This window comes from Oncorhynchus kisutch, unplaced genomic scaffold, assembly GCF_002021735.2.
Source record: "Oncorhynchus kisutch isolate 150728-3 unplaced genomic scaffold, Okis_V2 scaffold3147, whole genome shotgun sequence".
NCBI classification, from domain to species: domain Eukaryota; kingdom Metazoa; phylum Chordata; class Actinopteri; order Salmoniformes; family Salmonidae; genus Oncorhynchus; species Oncorhynchus kisutch.
In genome coordinates, this window is record NW_022265092.1 from 15,601 (window position 1) to 40,000 (window position 24,400).

The window sequence follows — 24,400 nt, forward strand, 5'->3', positions numbered from 1 at the left end:
AGACCTCAGAAAAAAATTGTAGACCTCCACAAGTCTGGTTCATCCTTGGGAGACATTTCCAAACACCTGAAGGTACCACGTTCCTCTGTACAAACAATAGTACGCAAGTATAAACACCATGGGACCACACAGCCGTCATACCGCTCAGGAAGGAGACGCGTTCTGTCTCCTAGAGATGAACGTACTTTGGTGCAAAAAGTGCAAATCAATCCCAGATCAAAGGACCTTGTGAAGATGCTGGAGGAAACAGGTACAAAAGTATCTATATCCACAATACAATGAGTCCTGAAAGGCTGCTCAGCAAGGAAGAAGCCACTGCTCCAAAACTGCCATAAAAAAATCCAGACTACGGTTTGCAACTGCACATGGGGACAAAGATTGTACTTTTTGGAGAAATGTCCTCTGGTCTGATGAAACAAAAATAGAACTGTTTGGCCATAATGACCATTGTTGTGTTTGGAGGAAAAAGGGGGAGATTTGCAAGCCAAAGAACACCATCCCAACCGTGAAGCAGCATCACGTTGTGGGGGTGTTTTGCTGCAGGAGGGACTGGTGCACTTCACAAAACAGATGAAATCATGAGGATGGAAAATTATGTGGATATATTGAAGCAACATCTTAAGACATCAGTCAGGAAGTTAAAGCTTGGTCGCAAATGGGTCTTCCAAATGAACAATGACCCCAAACATACTTCCAAAGTTTTGGCAAAATGGCTTAAGGACAACAAAGTCAACATATTGGAGCGGCCATCACACCAGCTCTGTTGGGTAAATTTTGGCCCATTCTTCCTAACTTTTTGTGGGAAGCATGTGGAAGGCTACCCGAAACATTTGACCCAAGTTTAAACAATTTAAAGGCAATGCTACCAAATACTAATTGAGTGTACGTAAACTTCTGACCCACTGGGAATGTGATGAAAGAAATAAAAGGTTAAATAAAGAATTCTCTACTATAATTCTGACTACTATTATTCTGACATTTCACATTCTTAAAATAAAGGGGTGATTCTAACTGACATAAGACAGGGAATTTTTACTAGGATTAAACGTCTGGAATTGTGAAAAACTGAGTTTAAATGTATTTGGCTGAGGTGTATGTAAACTTCTGACTTGTCTGTAGGGAGTGGTTGAGTTAGGATAGTTTGGTGTTGGGATGGACAGAGGAGAGCTGTGAGGCTCTGAAGGGCGGGTTAGGATTATGATAGTTTGGTGTTTGGTTTGACAGAGGAGAGCTGTGAGGGGCTGATGTCTGGGTGTTGCTGTGTGTTGAGGGCAGACATGGAAGACATGGGGTGTAGACCATGATGCAACAGTTCCCCATACGAGGCTCCCATAGGGTGCCGGTACATGTGGGCGGGGCTGTGAGCCTGTCTTTGCATCATGAAGGAGTGGAAAGCGAAGGGCGGGACCAGAGGAGAGAGGCCGGCCTGGTTCTTCAGGTACTGTAGGGGGTGGTACCCCAGGGGCCTGTGGGGGCCCAGGCCCTCACACATATCCTGGATCTGAGAGATGAAGGCCTCTGGGTAGAGGCCCTCGGGGAACAGGGGGGAGGAGTGGAAGGGGAACTTGTGTCCTTCCACAAAGGAGTTGATGTGTAGGTGGAGACTGTGGGCCGGGGCTGGCTGGGGGTCGGCTGGTACCACCCCCTCCAGCGCTGGGGTCCTGACCTTCCACTCCGAGTGGCCCTCCCTGTCTCTGTCCCTGATTGTACAGGATGAGGAGGAAGAGTGCATGGGAGTGACAGCTCTGATCTTCCTCTCTGGGGGCCCGTTCTCCCGCTCCTCCAGACTCCTCTTCAGTGGGTGCGCCGTGCACACGTTGTTCTGGGGTCTGGACGTATTCTTGGTGCCTAGGATGGGTCTGTTTAGCTCCTCCATCTTGTGTCCCAGCCCCTGGTCCTCCCATCCTCCTCTCTGGCCATTCAGGGTCTTCCCCCTGGGGTTAGGCTGGGGGTCTGCAGGCTGTCTGGGGCTGGAGGACATGGTCATGGGGGGGACTCTACAGAACCTCCCAGTATCCTGGAGGGGCATGAGGGGGTGGGGGTTGTTGTGAAGGGAGGGGGTGGCAGTGGAGGGGGTAGGTTTGTGAGGAGAGGACTTGGGAAGACTTAAGTCTGTGGGTTGGTCTTCTGAGCTTGTCTGTACGAGAGATGTCATGTCTCTTAGTGTGTGAGGGGTTAGGTTGGGGGTCAGGGGGTTTATACGGGCACAGTAGCCCCCCAGACCCATTGTGTCGGGGTGTTTAGAGGAGGGGAACCGCGGCCCTCCCGGGCCAGGCGCAGCCTCACAGTCCCTGGGTAAGGCTGTCTCCCTCTCCCTGCTGCTGATGAACTGGCTGGCGTGTGTCTCTGTATGGTTGTACAAACGGTGGAGGTTCTGGGGGTGGAGGGGGTGGGAGAAGTCAGTCAGGAATCTGGTAATGTGGCCAGGTTGGGGCGTCTCAGGACACCGTAGGTATAGGTCATAGGTAGAGTTAGGGTGGGGCTGGGTCAGGTCATAGGGAGAGTTAGGGTGGGGCTGGGTCAGGTCACAGGGAGAGTTAGGGTGGGGCTGGGTCAGGTCATAGGGAGAGTTAGGGTGGGGCTGGGGATGGTGTCTAGTCTCGGGGGGTGGATGGGATAGGGGATGGTGTATAGTCTGGGGGGATGGATCGGATAGGGGATGGTGCTGGGTCAGGTCACAGGGTGAGTAGGGTTCCCCTGGTTTATACATGTTCCTGTTCAGGCCCTCCCTCTCCCTCCTGTCCCCTGTCTCGCAGAACAGCGGCTTGAAGCTCTGGGCATGCTGGATGACAGACGGACGTTTGACCACAGCTGTGTCTGTGCTGCAGGAACCCTGACAGCCTGCTATTGGCTGACTGGCCGACTCCTCTGCGTTGCCAATAGCCAGGCTTGTGTTGATGAGGGGTGGGGGTGGGCCAATGGTGTAGTGATTGGGCAGAGATGGCCCAGGGGCGTTCCCATTGACCTGAGAGAGCAGCTTCTTCTTGGCTAGATCAGACATGGTGCCTGGGTGGTTGGTGTCAGAGTTGTTGCCAGGGTTGGTGCCAGGATGGTTGGTGCCTGGATGGTTGGTGCCAGGATTGGTGCCTGTAAGGTTGGTGCCAGAGTTGGTGCCTGGATGGTTGGTGCCAGAGTTGGTGCCTGGATGGTTGATGCCTGGATGGTTGGTGCCTGGATGGTTGGTGCCTGGATGGTTGGTGCCAGAGTTGGTGCCTGGATGGTTGGTGCCTGGATGGTTGATGCCTGGATGGTTGATGCCAGGGTTGGTGCCTGGATGGTTGATGCCAGGGTTGGTGCCAGGGTTGGTGCCTGGATGGTTGATGCCAGGGTTGGTGCCTGAATGGTTGGTGTCTGGATGGTTGATGCCAGGTCCAGGATGGGCTCTGCCTGGGTAGAGTATAGTAGAGTATCTGTAACAGGAGTGGTCCTGTCCAGGGAGCTGTTCTCTGTCTGTGGTGTCCTCTGGAGCCCTGGGGGACTGTAGGGACCTCTGCCGAATGGGGAGCACCACCTCCACTATGCCCACCATGCCAGGGTAAGGGCCCTGGGGCTCCTCAGTCAACCCAGACTGGTCCAGCCTGGCCTGGGGACATGGGTTGCAATAGTCAGGCAGCTCCTTTTGCCATTGGTCCTGAGGGTGGGAGTGGTTTATTGGAGTGGGAGTGTCTACAGGGAAGAAGTGGAGTGTAGTGGTGTCTGAAGGTGGCTTCTCTTTGTTCTCCCAGGAAACTCCTTGGTGTAGAACCCTCTCCTTGATGCAGACCGCTACTGGCTCCTCCTCCTCCTCCTCACTGGTGCTCCTGCTCACCTCACCAGCCGGCAGGGGCACCTCCTGCTTCACCTTGACTCCCTCCTCCTCCGGACTACTTTCCTTCTCCTCACACTCCTGCAACACAACAGACACAGAGGACAGTTAGGAACTAAACAGACAACAGACACAGAGGACAGTTAGGAACCAGAGAGACAACAGCCACAGAGGACAGTTAGGAACCAGACAGACAACAGACAGAGGACAGTAAGGAACCAAACAGACAACAGACACAGAGGACAGTTAGGAACCAGACAGATAACAGACAGAGGACAGTTAGGAACCTACAGATAACAGACAGGGGACAGTTAGGAACCAGACAGACAACAGACACAGAGGACAGTCTGGAACTAAACAGACAACAGACACAGAGGACAGTTAGGAACCAGAGAGAAAACAGCCACAGAGGACAGTCAGGAACTAAACAGACAACAGACACAGAGGACAGTTATGAACCAGACAGACAACAGACACAGAGGACAGTTTTGAACCAGACAGACAACAGACACAGAGGACAGTTATGAACCAGAGAGACAACAGACACAGAGGACAGTTATGAACCAGAGAGACAACAGACACAGAGGACAGTTATGAACCAGAGAGACAACAGACACAGAGGACAGTTATGAACCAGACAGACAACAGACACAGAGGACAGTTATGAACTAAACAGACAACAGACACAGAGGACAGTTATGAACCAGACAGACAACAGACAGAGGACAGTTAGGAACCAGAGAGACAACAGATACAGAGGACAGTCAGGAACTAAACAGACAACAGACACAGAGGACAGTTATGAACCAGACAGACAACAGACACAGAGGACAGTTATGAACCAGACAGACAACAGACAGAGGACAGTTAGGAACCAGAGAGACAACAGATACAGAGGACAGTCAGGAACTAAACAGACAACAGACACAGAGGACAGTTAGGAACCAGACAGATAACAGACACAGAGGACAGTTAGGAACCTACAGACACAGAGGACAGTTATGAACCAGACAGACAACAGACACAGAGGACAGTTAGGAACCAGAGAGACAACAGACACAGAGGACAGTTATGAACCAGACAGACAACAGACACAGAGGACAGTTAGGAACCAGAGAGACAACAGACAGAGGACAGTAAGGAACCAGACAGACAACAGACACAGAGGACAGTTAGGAACCAGACAGATAACAGACAGAGGACAGTTAGGAACCAGACAGACATCAGACACAGAGGACAGTCAGGAACTAAACAGACAACAGACACAGAGGACAGTTATGAACCAGACAGACAACAGACACAGAGGACAGTTAGGAACCAGAGAGACAACAGACACAGAGGACAGTTATGAACCAGACAGACAACAGACACAGAGGACAGTTATGAACCAGAGAGACAACAGACACAGAGGACAGTTATGAACCAGACAGACAACAGACACAGAGGACAGTTATGAACCAGAGAGACAACAGACACAGAGGACAGTTATGAACCAGAGAGACAACAGACAGAGGACAGTTAGGAACCTACAGATAACAGACAGAGGACAGTTATGAACCAGACAGACAACAGACACAGAGGACAGTTAGGAACCAGAGAGACAACAGACACGGAGGACAGTTAGGAACCAGAGAGACGACACAGAGGACAGTCAGGAACTAAACAGACAACAGACACAGAGGACAGTTATGAACCAGACAGACAACAGACACAGAGGACAGTTTTGAACCAGAGAGACAACATACACAGAGGACAGTTATGAACCAGAGAGACAACAGACACAGAGGACAGTTATGAACCAGACAGACAACAGACACAGAGGACAGTTATGAACCAGAGAGACAACAGACACAGAGGACAGTTAGGAACCAGAGAGACAACAGACACAGAGGGCAGTTAGGAACCAGAGAGACAACAGACAGAGGACAGTTAGGAACCTACAGATAACAGACAGAGGACAGTTATGAACCAGACAGACAACAGACACAGAGGACAGTTAGGAACCAGAGAGACAACAGACACGGAGGACAGTTAGGAACCAGAGAGACGACACAGAGGACAGTCAGGAACTAAACAGACAACAGACACAGAGGACAGTTATGAACCAGACAGACAACAGACACAGAGGACAGTTTTGAACCAGAGAGACAACAGACACAGAGGACAGTTAGGAACCAGAGAGACAACAGACACAGAGGACAGTAAGGAACCAGACAGACGACAGACACAGAGGACAGTTAGGAACTAGACAGATAACAGACAGAGGACAGTTAGGAACCTACAGATAACAGACAGAGGACAGTTAGGAACCAGACAGACAGCAGACACAGAGGACAGTTATGAACCAGACAGACAACAGACACAGAGGACAGTTAGGAACCAGAGAGACAACAGACACAGAGGACAGTTAGGAACCAGAGAGACAACAGACACAGAGGACAGTTAGGAACCAGACAGATAACAGACAGAGGACAGTAAGGAACTAGACAGATAACAGACAGAGGACAGTTAGGAACCTACAGATAACAGACAGAGGACAGTTAGGAACCAGACAGACAGCAGACACAGAGGACAGTTATGAACCAGACAGACAACAGACACAGAGGACAGTTAGGAACCAGAGAGACAACAGACACAGAGGACAGTTAGGAACCAGAGAGACAACAGACACAGAGGACAGTTAGGAACCAGACAGATAACAGACAGAGGACAGTTAGGAACCAGACAGATAACAGACAGAGGACAGTAAGGAACCAGACAGACAACAGACACAGAGGAACGTTAGGAACCAGACAGATAACAGACAGAGGACAGTTAGGAACCTACAGATAACAGACAGAGGACAGTTAGGAACCAGACAGACAGCAGACACAGAGGACAGTTATGAACCAGACAGACAACAGACACAGAGGACAGTTAGGAACCAGAGAGACAGACACAGAGGACAGTTAGGAACCAGAGAGACAACTGACACAGAGGACAGTCAGGAACTGAACAGACAACAGACACAGAGGGCAGTTAGGAACCAGACAGACAACAGACAGAGGACAGTTAGGAACCAGACAGACAACAGACACAGAGGACAGTTAGAAACCAGAGAGACAACTGACACAGAGGACAGTCAGGAACTAAACAGACAACAGACACAGAGGACAGTTATGAACCAGACAGACAACAGACACAGAGGACAGTTAGGAACCAGAGAGACAACAGACACAGAGGACAGTTAGGAACCAGAGAGACAACAGACACAGAGGACAGTCAGGAACTAAACAGACAACAGACACAGAGGACAGTTATGAACCAGACAGACAACAGACACAGAGGACAGTTATGAACCAGACAGACAACAGACACAGAGGACAGTTAGAAACCAGAGAGACAACTGACACAGAGGACAGTCAGGAACTAAACAGACAACAGACACAGAGGACAGTTATGAACCAGACAGACAACAGACACAGAGGACAGTTAGGAACCAGACAGACATCAGACACAGAGGACAGTTAGGAACCAGACAGATAACAGACAGAGGACAGTTAGGAACCAGACAGACATCAGACACAGGGGACAGTCAGGAACCAGAGTCCATTATAGAGGTAATATTAAGAGTTTACAGGGGGTTTACTGGCACACGGACAGTTAGGAACCAGACCACCAATACACACTACAGAGGTAGTACTGAATAACGTTTACATGCACAGTCCAATCCACCAGTCTCCCTCTTCTCCTCTCTAATGAACTGTTGCCATCAACAGACCAACAGAGGGTTTGTGGAGATGTGGAGCTCGGCAGAATAAGCCTCTGCGGTCTGAAATCATTCCTGGAGAAATAAACCCTGGGCTCTGTTTGCAAATTGCTGATATCAAATGACTCGGCCAGTCGGACTTAAGTAGAGTTCATAATCATATATTTCTGACAGACACGTGACCCTGCTGCTAAGCACCCTGTGAGATCCGCTGAGGCTTAGTGTTGACTCCAGAATGCTGCCACTTTAACCACAGGGATCAACCTCAAGGCTTAGTGTTGACACCACAATGCTGCCACTTTAACCACAGGGATCAACCTCAAGGCTTAGTGTTGACACCACAATGCTACCACTTTAACCACAGGGCTTCAGCCTCAAGGCTTAGTGTTGACACCACAATGCTGCCACTTTAACCACAGGGCTTCAGCCTCAAGGCTTAGTGTTGACACCACAATGCTGCCACTTTAACCACAGGGATCAGCCTCAAGCAGAAATGTGTCCCAAACAGCACCCTGTTCCTTTTATAGTGCACTACTTTTCACCAGGACCCTATGGGCAGGTCTTCTCTCCCCTTGTGTAGAAATCAGATTGCACTGTTTCCATGGTAATAACACTGTGAGGACATTCCCTTCAGCTGTGGGCAGAAGTGGTGGGTAACCTCTAACCCCTGACCTCTGAACTCTAGGGTGGTAGGGTTGTAGGGAGCTGGAGGGCTGGTGGACTGACTGACAGGTCCTTTCAGGTCTGCTGACTCTCAAATCAAAATCAAATCAAATTGTATTTGTCACATGTACCCAATAGAACAGGTCACTGTGAAATGCTTACTTACAAGCCCTTAAAACTTCTTCGGGATAGGGGGCAGCATTTGCACTTTTGGATAAATAGCGTGCCCCAATTCAACTTCCTGCTACTCATCCCCAGAATATAAGATATGTATATTATTAGTAGATTTGGATAGAAAACACTCTGACGTTTCTAAAACTGTTTGAATCATGTCTGTGAGTATAACAGAACGTATGTAGCAGGCAAAACCCCGAGGACAAACCATTCAGATTTTAATTTTTTTGAGGTCACTGTCTATTCAATGAGTTTTCATTGGGAAACCAGATTTCAATGTGGAGGCTATATACATGGGGTACAGGTAGAGTCCATGTGGAGGCTATATACAGGGGGTACCGGTACAGAGTCAATGTGGAGGCTATATACATGGGGTACCGGTACAGAGTCCATTTGGAGGCTATATACAAGGGGTACCCGTACAGAGTCAATGTGGAGGCTGCGGTCGGAGGCTGAGCAGTTGCAATACCAGGCGGTGATGCAATCAGTCAGGAAGCTCTCGATGGTGTAGATCTAGAACTTTTTGAGGATCTGAGGTCCCATGCCAAATCTTTTCAGTCTCCTGAGGGGAATAGGCGTTGTCGTGCCCTCCATGACTGTCTTGGTGTGTTTGGACCATGAAAATGTGTTGGTGATGTGGACACCAAGGAACTTGAAGCTCTCAACCTGATCCACTACAGCCCTGTCTATGAGAATGGGGGAGTCCTCGGCCCTCCTTTTCCTGTAGTCCACAATCATCTCCTTTGTCTTGATCGCGTTGAGGGAGAGGATTTTATCCTGGCACCACACTGCCAGGTCTCTGACCTCCTCCCTATAGGCTCTCATCGTTGTTGGTGATCAGGCCTACCACTGTTGTGTCATCGGAAAACGTAATGTTGTTGGAGTCGTGCTTGAGGGGACTGAGCACGAACCTTGAGGGGCTCCAGTGTTGAGGATCAGCATGGTGGATGTGTTGTTACCTACCCTTAACACACGGGGGCGGCCTGTCAGGAAGTCCAGGATCCAGTTGCAGAGGGAGGTGTTTAGAACCAGGGTCCTTAGCTTAGTGATGAGCCTTGAGGGCACTATGGTGTTGAACACAGATGTAGTCAATGAATAGCATTCTTACATACAGTTGAAGTCGGAAGTTTACATACACTTAGGTTGGAGTCATTAAAACTCATTTTTCAACCACTCCACAAATTTCTGGTTAACAAACTATAGTTTTGGAAAGTCGGTTAGGACATCTAATTTGTGCATGACAAGTAATTTTTCCAACAGCTGTTTACAGACACATTATTTCACTTGTAATTCACTGTATCACAATTCCAGTGGGTCAGAAGTTTACATACACTAAGTTGACTGTGTCTTTAAAAAGCTCTGAAAATTCCAGAAAATGATGTCATGGCGTTAGAAGCTTCTGATAGGCTAATTGACATCATTTGAGTCAATTGGAGGTGTACCTGTGGATGTATTTCAAGGCCTACCTTCAAACTCAGTGCCTCTTTGCTTGACATCATGGGAAAATCAAACGAAATCAGCCAAGACCTCAGAATTTGTTTTGTAGACCTCCACAAGTCTGGTTCATCATTGGTAGCAATTTCCAAACACCTGAAGGTACCACGTTCATCTGTACAAACAATAGTGTGCAAGTATAAACACCATGGGACCACACAGCCGCTCAGGAAGGAGACGCGTTCTGTCTCCTTGAAATGAACGTACTTTGGTGCGAAAAGTGCAAATCAATCCCAGAGCAACAGCAAAGGACCTTGTGAAGATGCTGGAGGAAACAGGTACAAAAGTATCTATATCCACAATACAATGAGTCCTGAAAGGCTGCTCAGCAAGGAAGAAGCCACTGCTCCAAAACCGCCATAAAAAATCCAGACTACGGTTTGCAACTGCACATGGGGACAAAGCTCGTACTTTTTGGAGAAATGTCCTCTGGTCTGATGAAAAAATGTTTGGCCATAATGACCATCGTTGTGTTTGGAGGAAAAAGGGGGAGATTTGCAAGCCGAAGAACACCATCCCAACAGTGAAGCACAGGGGGTGGCAGCATCAATTTGTGGGGGTTCTTTGCTGCGTTAGGGACTGGTGCACTTCACAAAATAGATGGCATCATGAGGGGGGACAATTGTGTGGATATATTGAAGCAACATCTCAAGGCATCAGTCAGGAAGTTAAAGCTTGGTCGCAAATGGGTCTTCCAAATGGACAATGACACCAAGCATACTTCCAAAGTTGTGGCAAAATGGCTTAAGGACAACAAAGTCAAGGTATCGGAGAGGCCATCACAAAGCCCTGACCTCAATCCTATAGAAAATTTAAGGGCAGAACTGAAAAAGCGTGTGCGAGCAAGGAGGCCTACAAACCTGACTCAGTTACACCAGCTCTGTCAGGAGGAATGGGCCAAAATTCACCCAACGTTTTGTGGGAAGCTTGTGGAAGGCTACCCGAAAAGTTTGACTCAAGTTAAACAATTTAAAAGGCAATGCTACCAAATACTAATTGAGTGTATGTATACTTCTGACCCACTGGGAATGTGATGAAAGAAATAAAAGCTGAAATAAATCCTTCTCTCTACTATTATTCTGACATTTCACATTCTTAAAATAAAGTGGTGATCCTAACTGACCTAAGACAGTACATTTTTACTAGGATTAAATGTCAGGCATTGTGAAAAACTGAGTTTAAATGTATTTGGTGAAGGTGTATGTAAACTTCAACTGTAGGTGTTCCTTTTGTCCAGGTGGGAATTGGCAGTCCGGCATGCAATAGATATTGCATCATTTGTGGATCTGTTGGGGCGGTATGCAAATTGGAGTGGGTCTAGGGTTTCTGGGATAATGGTGTTAATGTGAGTCATTACCAGCCTTTCAATGCACTTCATGACTGCACGTGCTACGGGTCTGTAGTCATTTAGGCAGGTTACCTTGGTGTTTTAAGGCACTGGGACTATGGTGGTTTGCTTGAAACATGTTGGTATTACAGACTCAGTCAGGGACAGGTTGAAAATGTCAGTGAAGACACACATTTGGCTCGTCTGGTAGGCTTGGGACAGATTGAGCGAGAAGTTGGCAGCGAAAGTTGAGGGGATTGAGACAGAGCCAACTCTCTGTACTCACCGTGGGGAGCGTGTGACCTGGCAGGCACTATGTTTTGCGGTGATACGCACTGTGTCTCCAGTGCAGATTCACAGCCCGGTGCGTTCTGTGCCACTTGTCGTCCAGGACGGGTTGTGCCGGCTCAGCGCGCCTGGTCTCCAGTGCACCTCCTCGGTCCAGGATATCCTGCGTGAGACGGTCCACGGTCCGGAACCTCCTGAGACGGTCCACGGTCCGGAACCTCCTGAGACGGTCCACGGTCCGGAACCTCCTGAGACGGTCCACGGTCCGGAACCTCCTGAGACGGTCCACGGTTCCGGAACCTCCTGAGACGGTCCACGGTTCCGGAACCTCCTGAGACGGTCCACGGTTCCGGAACCTCCTGAGACGGTCCACGGTTCCGGAACCTCCTGAGACGGTCCACGGTTCCGGAACCTCCTGAGACGGTCCACGGTTCCGGAACCTCCTGAGACGGTCCACGGTTCCGGAACCTCCTGAGACGGTCCACGGTTCCGGAACCTCCTGAGACGGTCCACGGTTCCGGAACCTCCTGAGACGGTCCACGGTTCCGGAACCTCCTGAGACGGTCCACGGTTCCGGAACCTCCTGAGACGGTCCACGGTTCCGGAACCTCCTGAGACGGTCCACGGTTCCGGAACCTCCTGAGACGGTCCACGGTTCCGGAACCTCCTGAGACGGTCCACGGTTCCGGAACCTCCTGAGACGGTCCACGGTTCCGGAACCTCCTGAGACGGTCCACGGTTCCGGAACCTCCTGAGACGGTCCACGGTTCCGGAACCTCCTGAGACGGTCCACGGTTCCGGAACCTCCTGAGACGGTCCACGGTTCCGGAACCTCCTGAGACGGTCCACGGTTCCGGAACCTCCTGAGACGGTCCACGGTTCCGGAACCTCCTGAGACGGTCCACGGTTCCGGAACCTCCTGAGACGGTCCACGGTTCCGGAACCTCCTGAGACGGTCCACAGTCCGGAACATCCTGAGCAGCGACGGTCTGCGGTCCAGAGCCTCCAGCGACTGTATGCGGTCCAGAACCTCCAGCGACGGTCCAGAGCCTCCTGCAAGGGTTCCCAGTCCGGAGCCTCCAGCAACGATCTATGGTCCGGAGTCCCCAGTGACGACCTACAGTTTGGAGTCCCCAGCGATGATCCACGGTCCGGAGCATCCGGCGACGATCCCCGCCATTGACTTTTCCGAGAGCGGAGTGGATACTTCGCCCCGCACCGGAGCCGTCATGGGTTATCTAGGTGGGTTATGATTTATGTTGGCCTGGTATGGGTCCCAATCAGAGGCAGTTGTTTATCGTTGTCTCTGATTGGGGATTATATTTAGGCAGCCATTTCCCCCATTGTGCTTTGTGGGATCTTGACTATGGATAGTTGCCTGTTAGAACTACTGTTAGCTTCACATTTCGTTTGAGATTTATTGTTTTGTTTTGCTGTGAGTTTCACTCAGTAAATGAAAGATGTGGAACCCAGATCACACTGCGCTTTGGTCCACTTATTATGACAATCGTGACACTTGCTGAGTGCCGTCTTAGTGCCAGCATCGGTTTGTGATGGTAAATAGACAGCTACAAAACTATAGATGAAAACTCTCTTGGTAAATAGTGTGGTCTACATCTTATCATAAGATACTCTACCTCAGGCGAGCAAAACCTCGAGACTTCCAAAATATTAGATTTTGTGCACCAGCTGTTACTTACAAATAGACACAGACCTCCACCCCTTGTCTTACCGGATGGAGGCAGCTGTTCTGTCTTGCCGATGCAGCGTAAATCCAGCCAGCTGTATGTTATCCATGTTGTTGTTCAGCCCCAACTCGGTGAAACACTACATATTAGTTTAATGGCCAGTTGGTAGGATAGGATGTTAATGGGATTTATCTGTTAATTGAATGATTAGAATATTCCACCCTGAAACAATCAAATTGTATGGAATTGATTAGAATGTATAAAATTATAATCAATAAATGTGTAGTTCTAGTCAGAATTAGGGTAAAACAATATAGCTAATGTTTATGTCTTTATTGTACCTTAACAGAGGAGCGCCAGAATTCGGTGCCGACCTTGGCTAGGGGCCACTGAGAGATTTTGGGAAAGGACAGGAGGTGATTCTCACGGTCCCTAATCTTTGTCGGCTGGGTAACAGGACATTGTGTGCTAATGTTAGTGTGAATGTGTGTGTGTATGTTAGTGTGAATGTGGGTGCGTGAGAAGCCAGTATAAAATGAATTGTTTTGTACAACAGAGGAGCGCTCTCGTAAATAAACTTTCTGACGATCGTAGCTGGGCCTCCGTCTGATTCATTTCAACCAGTTTCTTACAAATTCTGGGTTTCAGGCTGAGTAGTTAATTGGATTGGGTTTATGAACTTTGAGAACATAATTCTCGTGACACTGTATGTTATCCATGTTGTTGTTCAGCCCTCCGTGAAACATAAGATATTAGTTTAATGTCCCGTTGGTGGGATAGTGTTGAACGGATCTCATCCAGTTTATTCTCCAGTGATTGCACATTGGCTAATAGGACGGATGGTAGAGGCGGGTTACCCACTCGCCGTCAGATCCTTACAAGGCACCGGGGATCCATAATAAACCCCAGGAAGAGTAGCTGCTGCCTTGGCAGGTACTAACGGGGATCCATAATAAACCCCAGGAAGAGTAGCTGCTGCCTTGGCAGGTACTAACGGGGATCCATAATAAACCCCAGGAAGAGTAGCTGCTGCCTTGGCAGGTACTAATGGGGATCCATAATAAACCCCAGGAAGAGTAGCTGCTGCCTTGGCAGGAACTAATGGGGATCCATAATAAGCCCCAGGAAGAGTTGCTGCTGCCTTGGCAGGAACTAATGGGGATCCATAATAAACCCCAGGAAGAGTAGCTGCTGCCTTGGCAGGTACTAATGGCGATCCATAATAAACCCCAGGAAGAGTTGCTGCTGCCTTGGCAGGATCTAATGGGGATCCATAATAAACCCCAGGAAGAGTAGCTGCTGCCTTGGCAGGTACTAATGGGGATCCATAATAAACCCCAGGAAGAGTTGCTGCTGCCTCGGCAGGAACTAATGGGGATCCATAATAAACCCCAGGAAGAGTAGCTGCTGCCTTGGCAGGTACTAATGGGGATCCATAATAAACCCCAGGAAGAGTTGCTGCTGCCTCGGCAGGAACTAATGGGGATCCATAATAAACCCCAGGAAGAGTAGCTGATGCCTCGGCAGGAACTAATGGGGATCCATAATAAACCCCAGGAAGAGTAGCTGCTGCCTTGGCAGGAACTAATGGGGATCCATAATAAGCCCCAGGAAGAGTTGCTGCTGCCTTGGCAGGAACTAATGGGGATCCATAATAAACCCCAGGAAGAGTAGCTGCTGCCTTGGCAGGATCTAATGGGGATCCATAATAAACCCCAGGAAGAGTAGCTGCTGCCTTGGCAGGAACTAATGGGGATCCATAATAAACCCCAGGAAGAGTAGCTGATGCCTCGGCAGGAACTAATGGGGATCCATAATAAACCCCAGGAAGAGTAGCTGCTGCCTTGGCAGGATCTAATGGGGATCCATAATAAACCCCAGGAAGAGTAGCTGCTGCCTTGGCAGGAACTAATGGGGATCCATAATAAACCCCAGGAAGAGTAGCTGCTGCCTTGGCAGGAACTAATGGGGATCCATAATAAACCCCAGGAAGAGTAGCTGCTGCCTTGGCAGGTACTAATGGTGATCCATAACAAACCCCAGGAAGAGTTGCTGCTGCCTTGGCAGGAACTAATGGGGATCCATAATAAACCCCAGGAAGAGTAGCTGCTGCCTTGGCAGGTACTAATGGTGATCCATAATAAACCCCAGGAAGAGTTGCTGCTGCCTTGGCAGGATCTAATGGGGATCCATAATAAACCCCAGGAAGAGTAGCTGCTGCCTTGGCAGGATCTAATGGGGATCCATAATAAACCCCAGGAAGAGTAGCTGCTGCCTTGGCAGGTACTAATGGGGATCCATAATAAGCCCCAGGAAGAGTAGCTGCTGCTGAGCATTCCAGAGAATGAGGTAATGTTTCTGTTCTATACCGTAGCAGGGAGAGTAGCTGCTGAATTGACAGGAACTAATGGGGATCCATAATAAACCCCAGGAAGAGTAGCTGCTGACTTGACAGGAACTAATGGGGATCCATAATAAACCCCAGGAAGAGTAGCTGCTGACTTGACAGGAACTAATGGGGATCCATAATAAACCCCAGGAAGAGTAGCTGCTGCTGAGCATTCCAGAGAATGAGGTAATGTTTCTGTTCTATACCGTAGCAGGGAGAGTAGCTGCTGACTTGACAGGAACTAATGGGGATCCATAATAAACCCCAGGAAGAGTAGCTGCTGCCTTGGCAGGAACTAATGGGGAACCATAATAAACCCCAGGAAGAGTAGCTGCTGCTGAGCATTCCAGAGAATGAGGTAATGTTTCTGTTCTATACCGTAGCAGGGTGAGATGGTTCCAGTTTGGAGTCAGAGGACCAGACACTGGTCTATACAATTAAAACTGTTGACACAGCAGATGCTGTCTACTGTGTATTAAAGATACCTTTCATACAAATCTTAACCTTGACCTAATTCTATGTATCTGTTGTTCGTCATATAGGTTGAGAGGGGTGTATCTCGGCTATAAAGGATCTTTGTACTTTTGTGTTGTCACTTTCAATGGTTCATTCATTGAAAGTCAAATGCTATTGCAAAGCTATTATTATTAAAGATGTAGTTTAAGTATAACTCTGACTGGTTTGTGAAGTTTGTCTGTCACCTCATTTGGTAAATACAGAAATTAACCACCACACTGACTGGGAGGAGAGAGAGAAAGAGAGAGAATTAGACTGACTGGGAGGAGAGAGAGGGACACAGAGAAAGAGAGAGAGAGGGAGAGAGAGAGAGAATGGGACTGACTGGTGAGAGTTCCAGGTCTTTAGCACAGGGGTCCTGTTCAGTCCTGGGGGGTTGGGGGTTTTGTGGGTGTTGCTCCTCTTTGGGGCACTGCGTCACCGTGGGAACCTTGGTCTTGGGGACCTCCTGCTGGGTGGTGAGGTCTTTACGGGGTTTGGATAGGGGGAGGGGCTTATCTTCCTCTCCTTTAGTGAACCTCTCATAGGGCAGGATAAGCCTGGGGAGAGAGACAATTATTATCAATCAATCAATTCATAAATAACAGCCATTAAACATCAACAGTTATTATACAGATAACCCAGATAACCCAGCCCCCTGACGAGAAATCAGAATCAGGTAATCATTATAACCTGGAGAGGGAGACAGGTAATCATTATAACCTGGAGAGGGAGACAGGTAATCATTATAACCTGGAGAGGGAGACAGGTAATCATTATAACCTGGAGAGGGAGACAGGTAATCATTATAACCTGGAGAGGGAGACAGGTAATCATTATAACCTGGAGAGGGAGACAGGTAATCATTATAACCTGGAGAGGGAGACAGGTAATCATTATAACCTGGAGAGGGAGACAGGTAATCATTATAACCTGAGGAGGGAGACAGGTAATCATTATAACCTGGAGAGGGAGACAGGTAATCATTATAACCTGGAAAGGGAGACAGGTAATCATTATAACCTGGAAAGGGAGACAGGTAATCATTATAACCTGGAGAGGAGTAGAGGGAGACAGGTAATCATTATAACCTGGAGAGGGAGACAGGTAATCATTATAACCTGGAGTGGAGTTGAGGGAGACAGGTAATCATTATAACCTGGAGAGGGAGACAGGTAATCATTATAACCTGGAGTGGAGTAGAGGGAGACAGGTAATCATTATAACCTGGAGAGGGAGACCAGTGTTCCATGACTATGTGCATAGGATAGTAGTCTCTAAATTGCAGGGTTGAGTACTGGGTGGTAACCGGCTAGTAATAGTCACTAAAGTTAAAGGCAGGGTACTGAGCTAGTGGTGACTATTTAACAGTCTGATCGCCTTGTATTTGTGTGTGTGTGTGTGTGCGCGTGTGTGTGGCTGTAATTTAGCTTTACAAAACAATGATGAGAATGTAAGTAATTCACAATGGAACATTCGCAGTGTTCCAATCTGTGCTGCGCTACAGAACTGTCTGTCATCACTACAGTATCTAGGAACTGTCTGTCATCACTAAAGTATCTAGGAACTGTCTGTCATCACTACAGTATCTAAGAACTGTCTGTCATCACTACAGCATCTAGGAACTGTCCAGTATGGGTCCAGTGTGTGGGTCCAGTGTGAGGGTCCAGTGTGTTGGTTCCAGTGTGTGGGTCCAGTGTGTGGGTCCAGTGTTTGGGTCCAGTATGTGGGTCCAGTGTTTGGTTCCAGTGTGTGGGTCCAGTATGTGGTTCCAGTGTGTGGTTCCAGTCTGTGGGTCCAGTGTGTGGGTCCAGTGTGTGGGTCCAGTGTGTGGGTTCAGTCTGTGGGTTCAGTCTGTGGGTCCAGTGTGTGGGTCCAGTGTGTGGGTCCAGTGTGTGGGTCCAGTCTGTGGGTTCAGTCTTTGGGTCCAGTGTGTGGTTCCAGTGTGTGGGTCCAGTGTGTGGGTCCAGTGTGTGGGTTCAGTCTGTGGGTTCAGTCTGTGGGTCCAGTCTGTGGGTCCAGTCTGTGGGTCCAGTCTGTGGGTCCAGTCTGTGGGTCCAGTCTTTGGGTCCAGTGTGTGGTTCCAGTGTGTGGGTCCAGTGTGTGGGTCCAGTATGTGGGTCCAGTGTGTGGGTTCAGTGTGTGGGTTCAGTCTGTGGGTTCAGTCTGTGGGTCCAGTGTGTGGGTCCAGTGTGTGGGTCCAGTCTGTGGGTCCAGTCTGTGGGTCCAGTGTGTGGGTCCAGTGTGTGGGTCTAGTGTGTTGGTTCAGTCTGTGGGTTCAGTGTGTGGTTCCAGTCTGTGGGTCCAGTGTGTGGGTCCAGTGTGTGGTTCCAGTGTGTGGGTCCAGTGTGTGGGTCCAGTGTGTGGGTCCAGTCTGTGGGTTCAGTCTGTGGGTTCAGTCTGTGGGTTCAGTCTGTGGGTTCAGTGTGTGGTTCCAGTGTGTGGGTTCAGTCTGTGGGTTCAGTCTTTGGGTCCAGTGTGTGGTTCCAGTGTGTGGTTCCAGTGTGTGGTTCCAGTCTGTGGGTCCAGTGTGTGGGTCCAGTGTGTGGTTCCAGTGTGTGGGTTCCAGTGTGTGGGTCCAGTGTGTGGGTCCAGTGTGTTGGTTCAGTCTGTGGGTCCAGTGTGTGGGTTCAGTATGTGGGTCCAGTATGTGGGTCCAGTGTGTAGGTCCAGTGTGTAGGTCCAGTGTGTAGGTCCAGTGTGTAGGTCCAGTGTGTAGGTCCAGTGTGTGGGCCAGTGTGTGGGTTCAGTCTGTGGGTCCAGTATGTGGGTCCAGTGTGTGGGTCCAGTGTGTGGGTCCAGTGTGTTGGGTCCAGTGTGTTGGGTCCAGTGTGTTGGGTCCAGTGTGTGTGTCCAGTGTGTGGGTCCAGTTTGTGGTTCCAGTGTGTGGGTCCAGTGTGTGGGTCCAGTGTGTGGGTCCAGTATGTCGGTCCAGTGTGTGGTCCTCCCTGGACCATGTTGTAAAATTGTGGTTGAGTTATTGGGTTCAGGTGCTTCTTGTTTCAGTCAGATACAGTGTTGTGATTGGTTGAGTTATTGTGGTCAGGTGTTTCAGTCAGATACAGTGTTGTGATTGGTTGTGTTATTGGGGTCAGATGTTTCAGTCAGATTCCGTGTTGTGATTGGTTGAGTTATTGGGGTCAGTTGTTTCAGTCAGATACAGTGTTGTGATTGGTTGAGAGTTGTTGGGAGTTTCTATAATAAGATCTGGGGTTCGCCTTTCCAAAGAATCTGAGATCATTTATGACTAAAACTATTTCCCCATTCTTTCCACATTCAGATAAGATCATTTATGACTAAAACTATTTCCCCATTCTTTCCACATTCAGATAAGATCATTTATGACTAAAACTATTTCCCCATTCTTTCCACATTCAGATAAGATCATTTATGACTAAAACTATTTCCCCATTCTTTCCACATTCAGATAAGATCATTTATGACTAAAACTATTTCCCCATTCTTTCCCAATATGTCCTTGTATTTAACCTATGTCCATTCATGGACACAACAGCCACATACTAATCTTTGCTTTCCAAATTGGCTCATTGTGAAATATTCCCTTGCTTTTGATGCTTTTAAGAGTTCAAGAGGGTCTGAGAGGTTTTTTAATGTGTGTGACGTTTGGTTGAGCTGAAAATCTGTCTGACTGATATAATAACACTACAGCTGGTCAGAGATAGAGCCAAGAACAGGATCGCCACAATTAAATTATCCTTTATGAGGGAGGGAGGGAAGGAAGGGGGTAAGGAGGGAGGGAGAGAGGGAGAGAGGGAGAGAGGGAGAGAGGGAGAGAGGGAGAGAGGGAGAGAGGGAGAGAGGGAGAGAGGGACAGAGGGAGGGAGGGAGGGAGGGAGGGAGGAAGGGAGGGAGGGAGGGAGGGAGGGAGGGAGGGAGGGAGGGAGGGAGGGAGGGAGGGAGGGAGGGAGGGAGGGAGGGAGGGAGGGAGGGAGGGAGGGAGGGAGGGAGGGAGGGAGGGAGGGAGGGAGGGAGGGAGGGAGGGAGGGAGAGAGAGAGAGATTTTTGCATCTTAATTGCCAGAAAAAGGCACCTTTGTTACAGTAGCCCCAGAATGCAATTCACTGGGAGCTAAACCCAGGATGACACCCTGGTCTCAACTCCCTCTGGGAACAGAATAAGAACTGAAGTGCCCATACATTCCATTACATTACCAGCCAGCCAGTCCGTCATGTGGCCAGAACCAGCTACAGAAACAGTCTGAGTGTCTGCTGTCAGCTGCTGACACCATTTAAGTAACTGATTATATCTATAGACACACATTTAACCTAACACTGACACCAGGCATAGAACCCTAACACTGATACACTGACACCAGGCATAGAACCCTAACACTGATACCCAGCCATAGAGCTCTAACACTGATACACTGACACCCAGCCATAGAGCCCTAACACTGATACACTGACACCCAGCCATAGAGCCCTAACACTGACACCCAGCCATAGAGCCCTAACACTGACACCCAGCCATAGAGCCCTAACACTGACACACTGACACCCAGCCATAGAGACCTAACACTGATACACTGACACCCAGCCATAGAGTCCTAACACTGACACCCAGCCATAGAGCCCTAACACTGACACCCAGCCATAGAGTCCTAACACTGATACACTGACACCCAGCCATAGAGCCCTAACACTGATACACTGACACCCAGCCATAGAGTCCTAACACTGACACCCAGCCATAGAGTCCTAACACTGATACCCAGCCATAGAGTCCTAACACTGATACACTGACACCCAGCCATAGAGCCCTAACACTGACACCCAGCCATAGAGTCCTAACACTGACACCCAGCCATAGAGCCCTAACACTGACACCCAGCCATAGAGCCCTAACACTGTTACACTGACACCCAGCCATAGAGACCTAACACTGACACCCTGACACCCAGCCATAGAGCCCTAACACTGACACCCAGCCATAGATCCCTAACACTGATACACTGACACCCAGCCATAGAGACCTAACACTGACACCCAGCCATAGAGCCCTAACACTGATACACTGATACCCAGCCATAGAGACCTAACACTGACACCCAGCCATAGAGCCCTAACACCGACACCCAGCCATAGAGTCCTAACACTGACACCCAGCCATAGAGCCCTAACACTGATACACTGACACCCAGCCATAGAGCCCTAACACTGACACCCAGCCATAGAGTCCTAACACTGACACCCAGCCATAGAGCCCTAACACTGTTACACTGACACCCAGCCATAGAGACCTAACACTGACACCCTGACACCCAGCCATAGAGACCTAACACTGACACCCTGACACCCAGCCATAGAGCCCTAACACTGACACCCAGCCATAGAGCCCTAACACTGATACACTGATACCCAGCCATAGAGACCTACCACTGACACCCAGCCATAGAGCCCTAACACCGACACCCAGCCATAGAGTCCTAACACTGATACACTGACACCCAGCCATAGAGTCCTAACACTGATACACTGACACCCAGTTAAGTCAGTTAAGAACAAATTCTTATTTTCAATGACGGCCTAGGAACAGTGGGTTAACTGCCTGTTCAGGGGCAAAGCGACAGATTTGTACCTGCAACCTTCCGGTTACTAGTCCAACGCTCTAACCAGCCATAGAGCCCTAACACTGACACCCAGCCATAGAGTCCTAACACTGATACCCAGCCATAGAGCCCTAACACTGACACCCAGCCATAGAGCCTTAACACTGACACCCAGCCATAGAGCCCTAACACTGATACACTGACACCCAGCCATAGAGCCCTAACACGGACACACGGATACCCAGCCATAGAGCCCTAACACTGACACCCAGCCATAGAGCCCTAATATTTATAGAACTGTTATCTTTCGAATAAACTCTTAAAGACCTAGTAATATTTTACATCAATAGCAGTCAATATTAATCGTCATCTTAATTCAGTCTCATCTGAAAGTTGTAAATTCTTGGTTATCTGCACGAACCCTGGCTAACAAGTTGAACCAGCAATACAAAATTGGGTTTAATTATTTATTTACTAAATTCCTAACTAATCACTTAGAATTACACATACACATAATTAATCAACTTGATTACAAATTACGTCATAAAGGAAATCGTCCCTAGCGGGTGGAACAGATATGATAGCTGGTTACACAAAAGAAAAGGGGTGGGTTTGAGTGAAAGAGCTGGAAGACTGAGGAACAAAGGGCGAAGCTGTGCTATCGTAAATACAGTATCTTATGCATTCTAAATTACCGCCCATTTGGAAAAGGAAAATGCAATAAATATTTACTCTGAGCTGCGCTTCAGTAGGTTGGTGGTAGATGGAAGGCCGTGTTGCCCAACCAAGTCCTTTGAAGAATGTCTCTGGTTGTCAATTGAATACGTTGTAGTAACGTTGTTGTGTGATAGACGGGATACTCTGTCTGTTCCTTCCTAACCCTCGTTTGTAGCGGCTGTTGTTAACTGAACGGCTAGGAGGTATTACTTCTGTAGTGAATAAGAGTTCAAAGTTCATACCATTCGCAACCAAAGCTCACGCTGATGTTGGCTTCGTTCTGTAGTTATTATCTGAACCATTCTGACATCGAACCGGCGTCCTCATGTCCTCGGAACAGGAGGTTATATTGTCGTTAAGAGTTTATAGAGGAAGTGAGAGGAGGGCGTGTTTGAAACGTTTTATAGCCCATGTCCCTTCACAGGGGCGGGCCACTGATTAAGCAAAGCCCCATCTTAAGAAAACCCAAATCTCTAAAAGCTTCTCTCTCGCTTCGTACTTAATACCTCTATCTGCAAACCATGACAGATAAGTTTGAGACAAAAAGGAGCAAGTGTTACACTCATGTGTCCAAAATCAGTACTCTAAGTGCTCAAGTGGACTCTGCAATGCAGCAGAATACCACCCTGAGGTACCATCTGGAGGAAGTCCAGAATGGTCACGCTCTACAGCGTGACTACCCATCCAAGCACCCGGAGCCCTGTACTCACAAGAGTAAAGACGATAGGTTTCAGACCTTGCCTCCCTCATGTGTCCCTCAGTCTTCTCCTCTTGACCATTTGGCACTGAGTAATATTGCGCCTCTTGGCCAACAACAACAAGGCTTGGCTTCTCCTCTTGGCCTTTCGGCCCCAATCTCTCCACAGGATGAAGCCAACCCTCTCCGCCCGCTTGGCGCGGAATACCTTGACAAACTCATCAAGAATTTCCCCACCTTTGACCCCGTTCCAGGTCAGCCAAACAATACTGAGACGTTCCTAGCTGACATAGAGGACGCGTTGGACAGCTACCCGAACGCTGCGGTTTCTGACAGGGTTTACCTGTTGAAGCGAACGTCGAATAGACACATGACAAGGTTCATTCGTCTACAACAGCAACATGCTAAATGACTACGCTAAACTTGCCACAGCTTTGAAATTAGAATTCAGTGGTTCCGCGACTCGCAAACACGATAGCTCACTGGCTAACATCGTCAAACAAGCTCGGAACTAACACCCACAAGCTTACTATCATAGGCTTCGTTCAGCTTACTTTGGCCTACTCACTGAAACAGGCATGGAAGACCTGTTACCTTCCTGTCGAACATGTATCCTACCTTTATTACCTACTTGGGCCCTGCCGCCCACATTGGTTTGCCTATCTTACAACTCAGAGAGCTTGCAAGCACAGCCTTTGAGACATCAAAAGTTCACAACGCTAAGAGCCCTGACCACTCGGTTTTGAAGTTTCACTCCAGTCAGAGGGTGCATTATCAGGTATTGGAGCGTTGAGAGATGACACACAACAACAGTTTCTACCACGAAACCATGATTCCAAAAACCTCCGTGGTCAAAATAACTGTAAAGTACGTCTCCATCAACATGACTACCTCTACATCGACCTGTTCACTACGTTCCTGCACCCAACCCCCAAAAAGTGTCAGAGCACAAGGGTAACAAAGGGGTGAAGGATGATCAAAACGTAGATCAATGTTCTCCAGAAGTTCCACTACGGGAAGAACTAAAGCGAGAACAATTTGAGAAAAGGGTGAAAGACAAGTCACAAGGACTAGAAGGGGAATTACCGGACACCAGGTCCGCAGGAATTAACACCCATTGCAAGGACGTTAAAGTTCTAATTTCTCCCGCTCTCATTCAAGACCTTCCAGGGCCCGCTTGATCAAGAAACAAGCCCACTGGGCTTTGTCTATAGACTCTGATACAAAGGTTGCGAAGAAAAAGGTCAAGCGCTTCGTTAAAGCCAAGCCCACTCAAAATCGGAAAAGTCAATCTGCTTCCACCTTGAACAGAAATGACACATTACGAAGTTGCGAATGACCACTCC

At 48.7% G+C, this 24,400-nt stretch overlaps 1 protein-coding gene across 1 annotated transcript in view; it reads right to left on the reverse strand.

Annotated features, from left to right (window-relative positions):
* Window positions 1-1,013: 1,013 nt before the first annotated feature.
* Window positions 1,014-24,400, reverse strand: part of LOC109885809 (AT-rich interactive domain-containing protein 5B) — a 114,833-nt gene continuing 91,446 nt past the window's right edge. The window contains exons 9-10 of the mRNA XM_031820243.1: window positions 16,418-16,631; window positions 1,014-3,886 (exon numbers count right to left, since the gene is read on the reverse strand). Coding sequence (XP_031676103.1) covers window positions 1,196-3,886; window positions 16,418-16,631 — 2,905 coding nt within the window. The 3' untranslated portion in view covers window positions 1,014-1,195. The remainder of the gene's footprint in view (window positions 3,887-16,417; window positions 16,632-24,400) is intronic.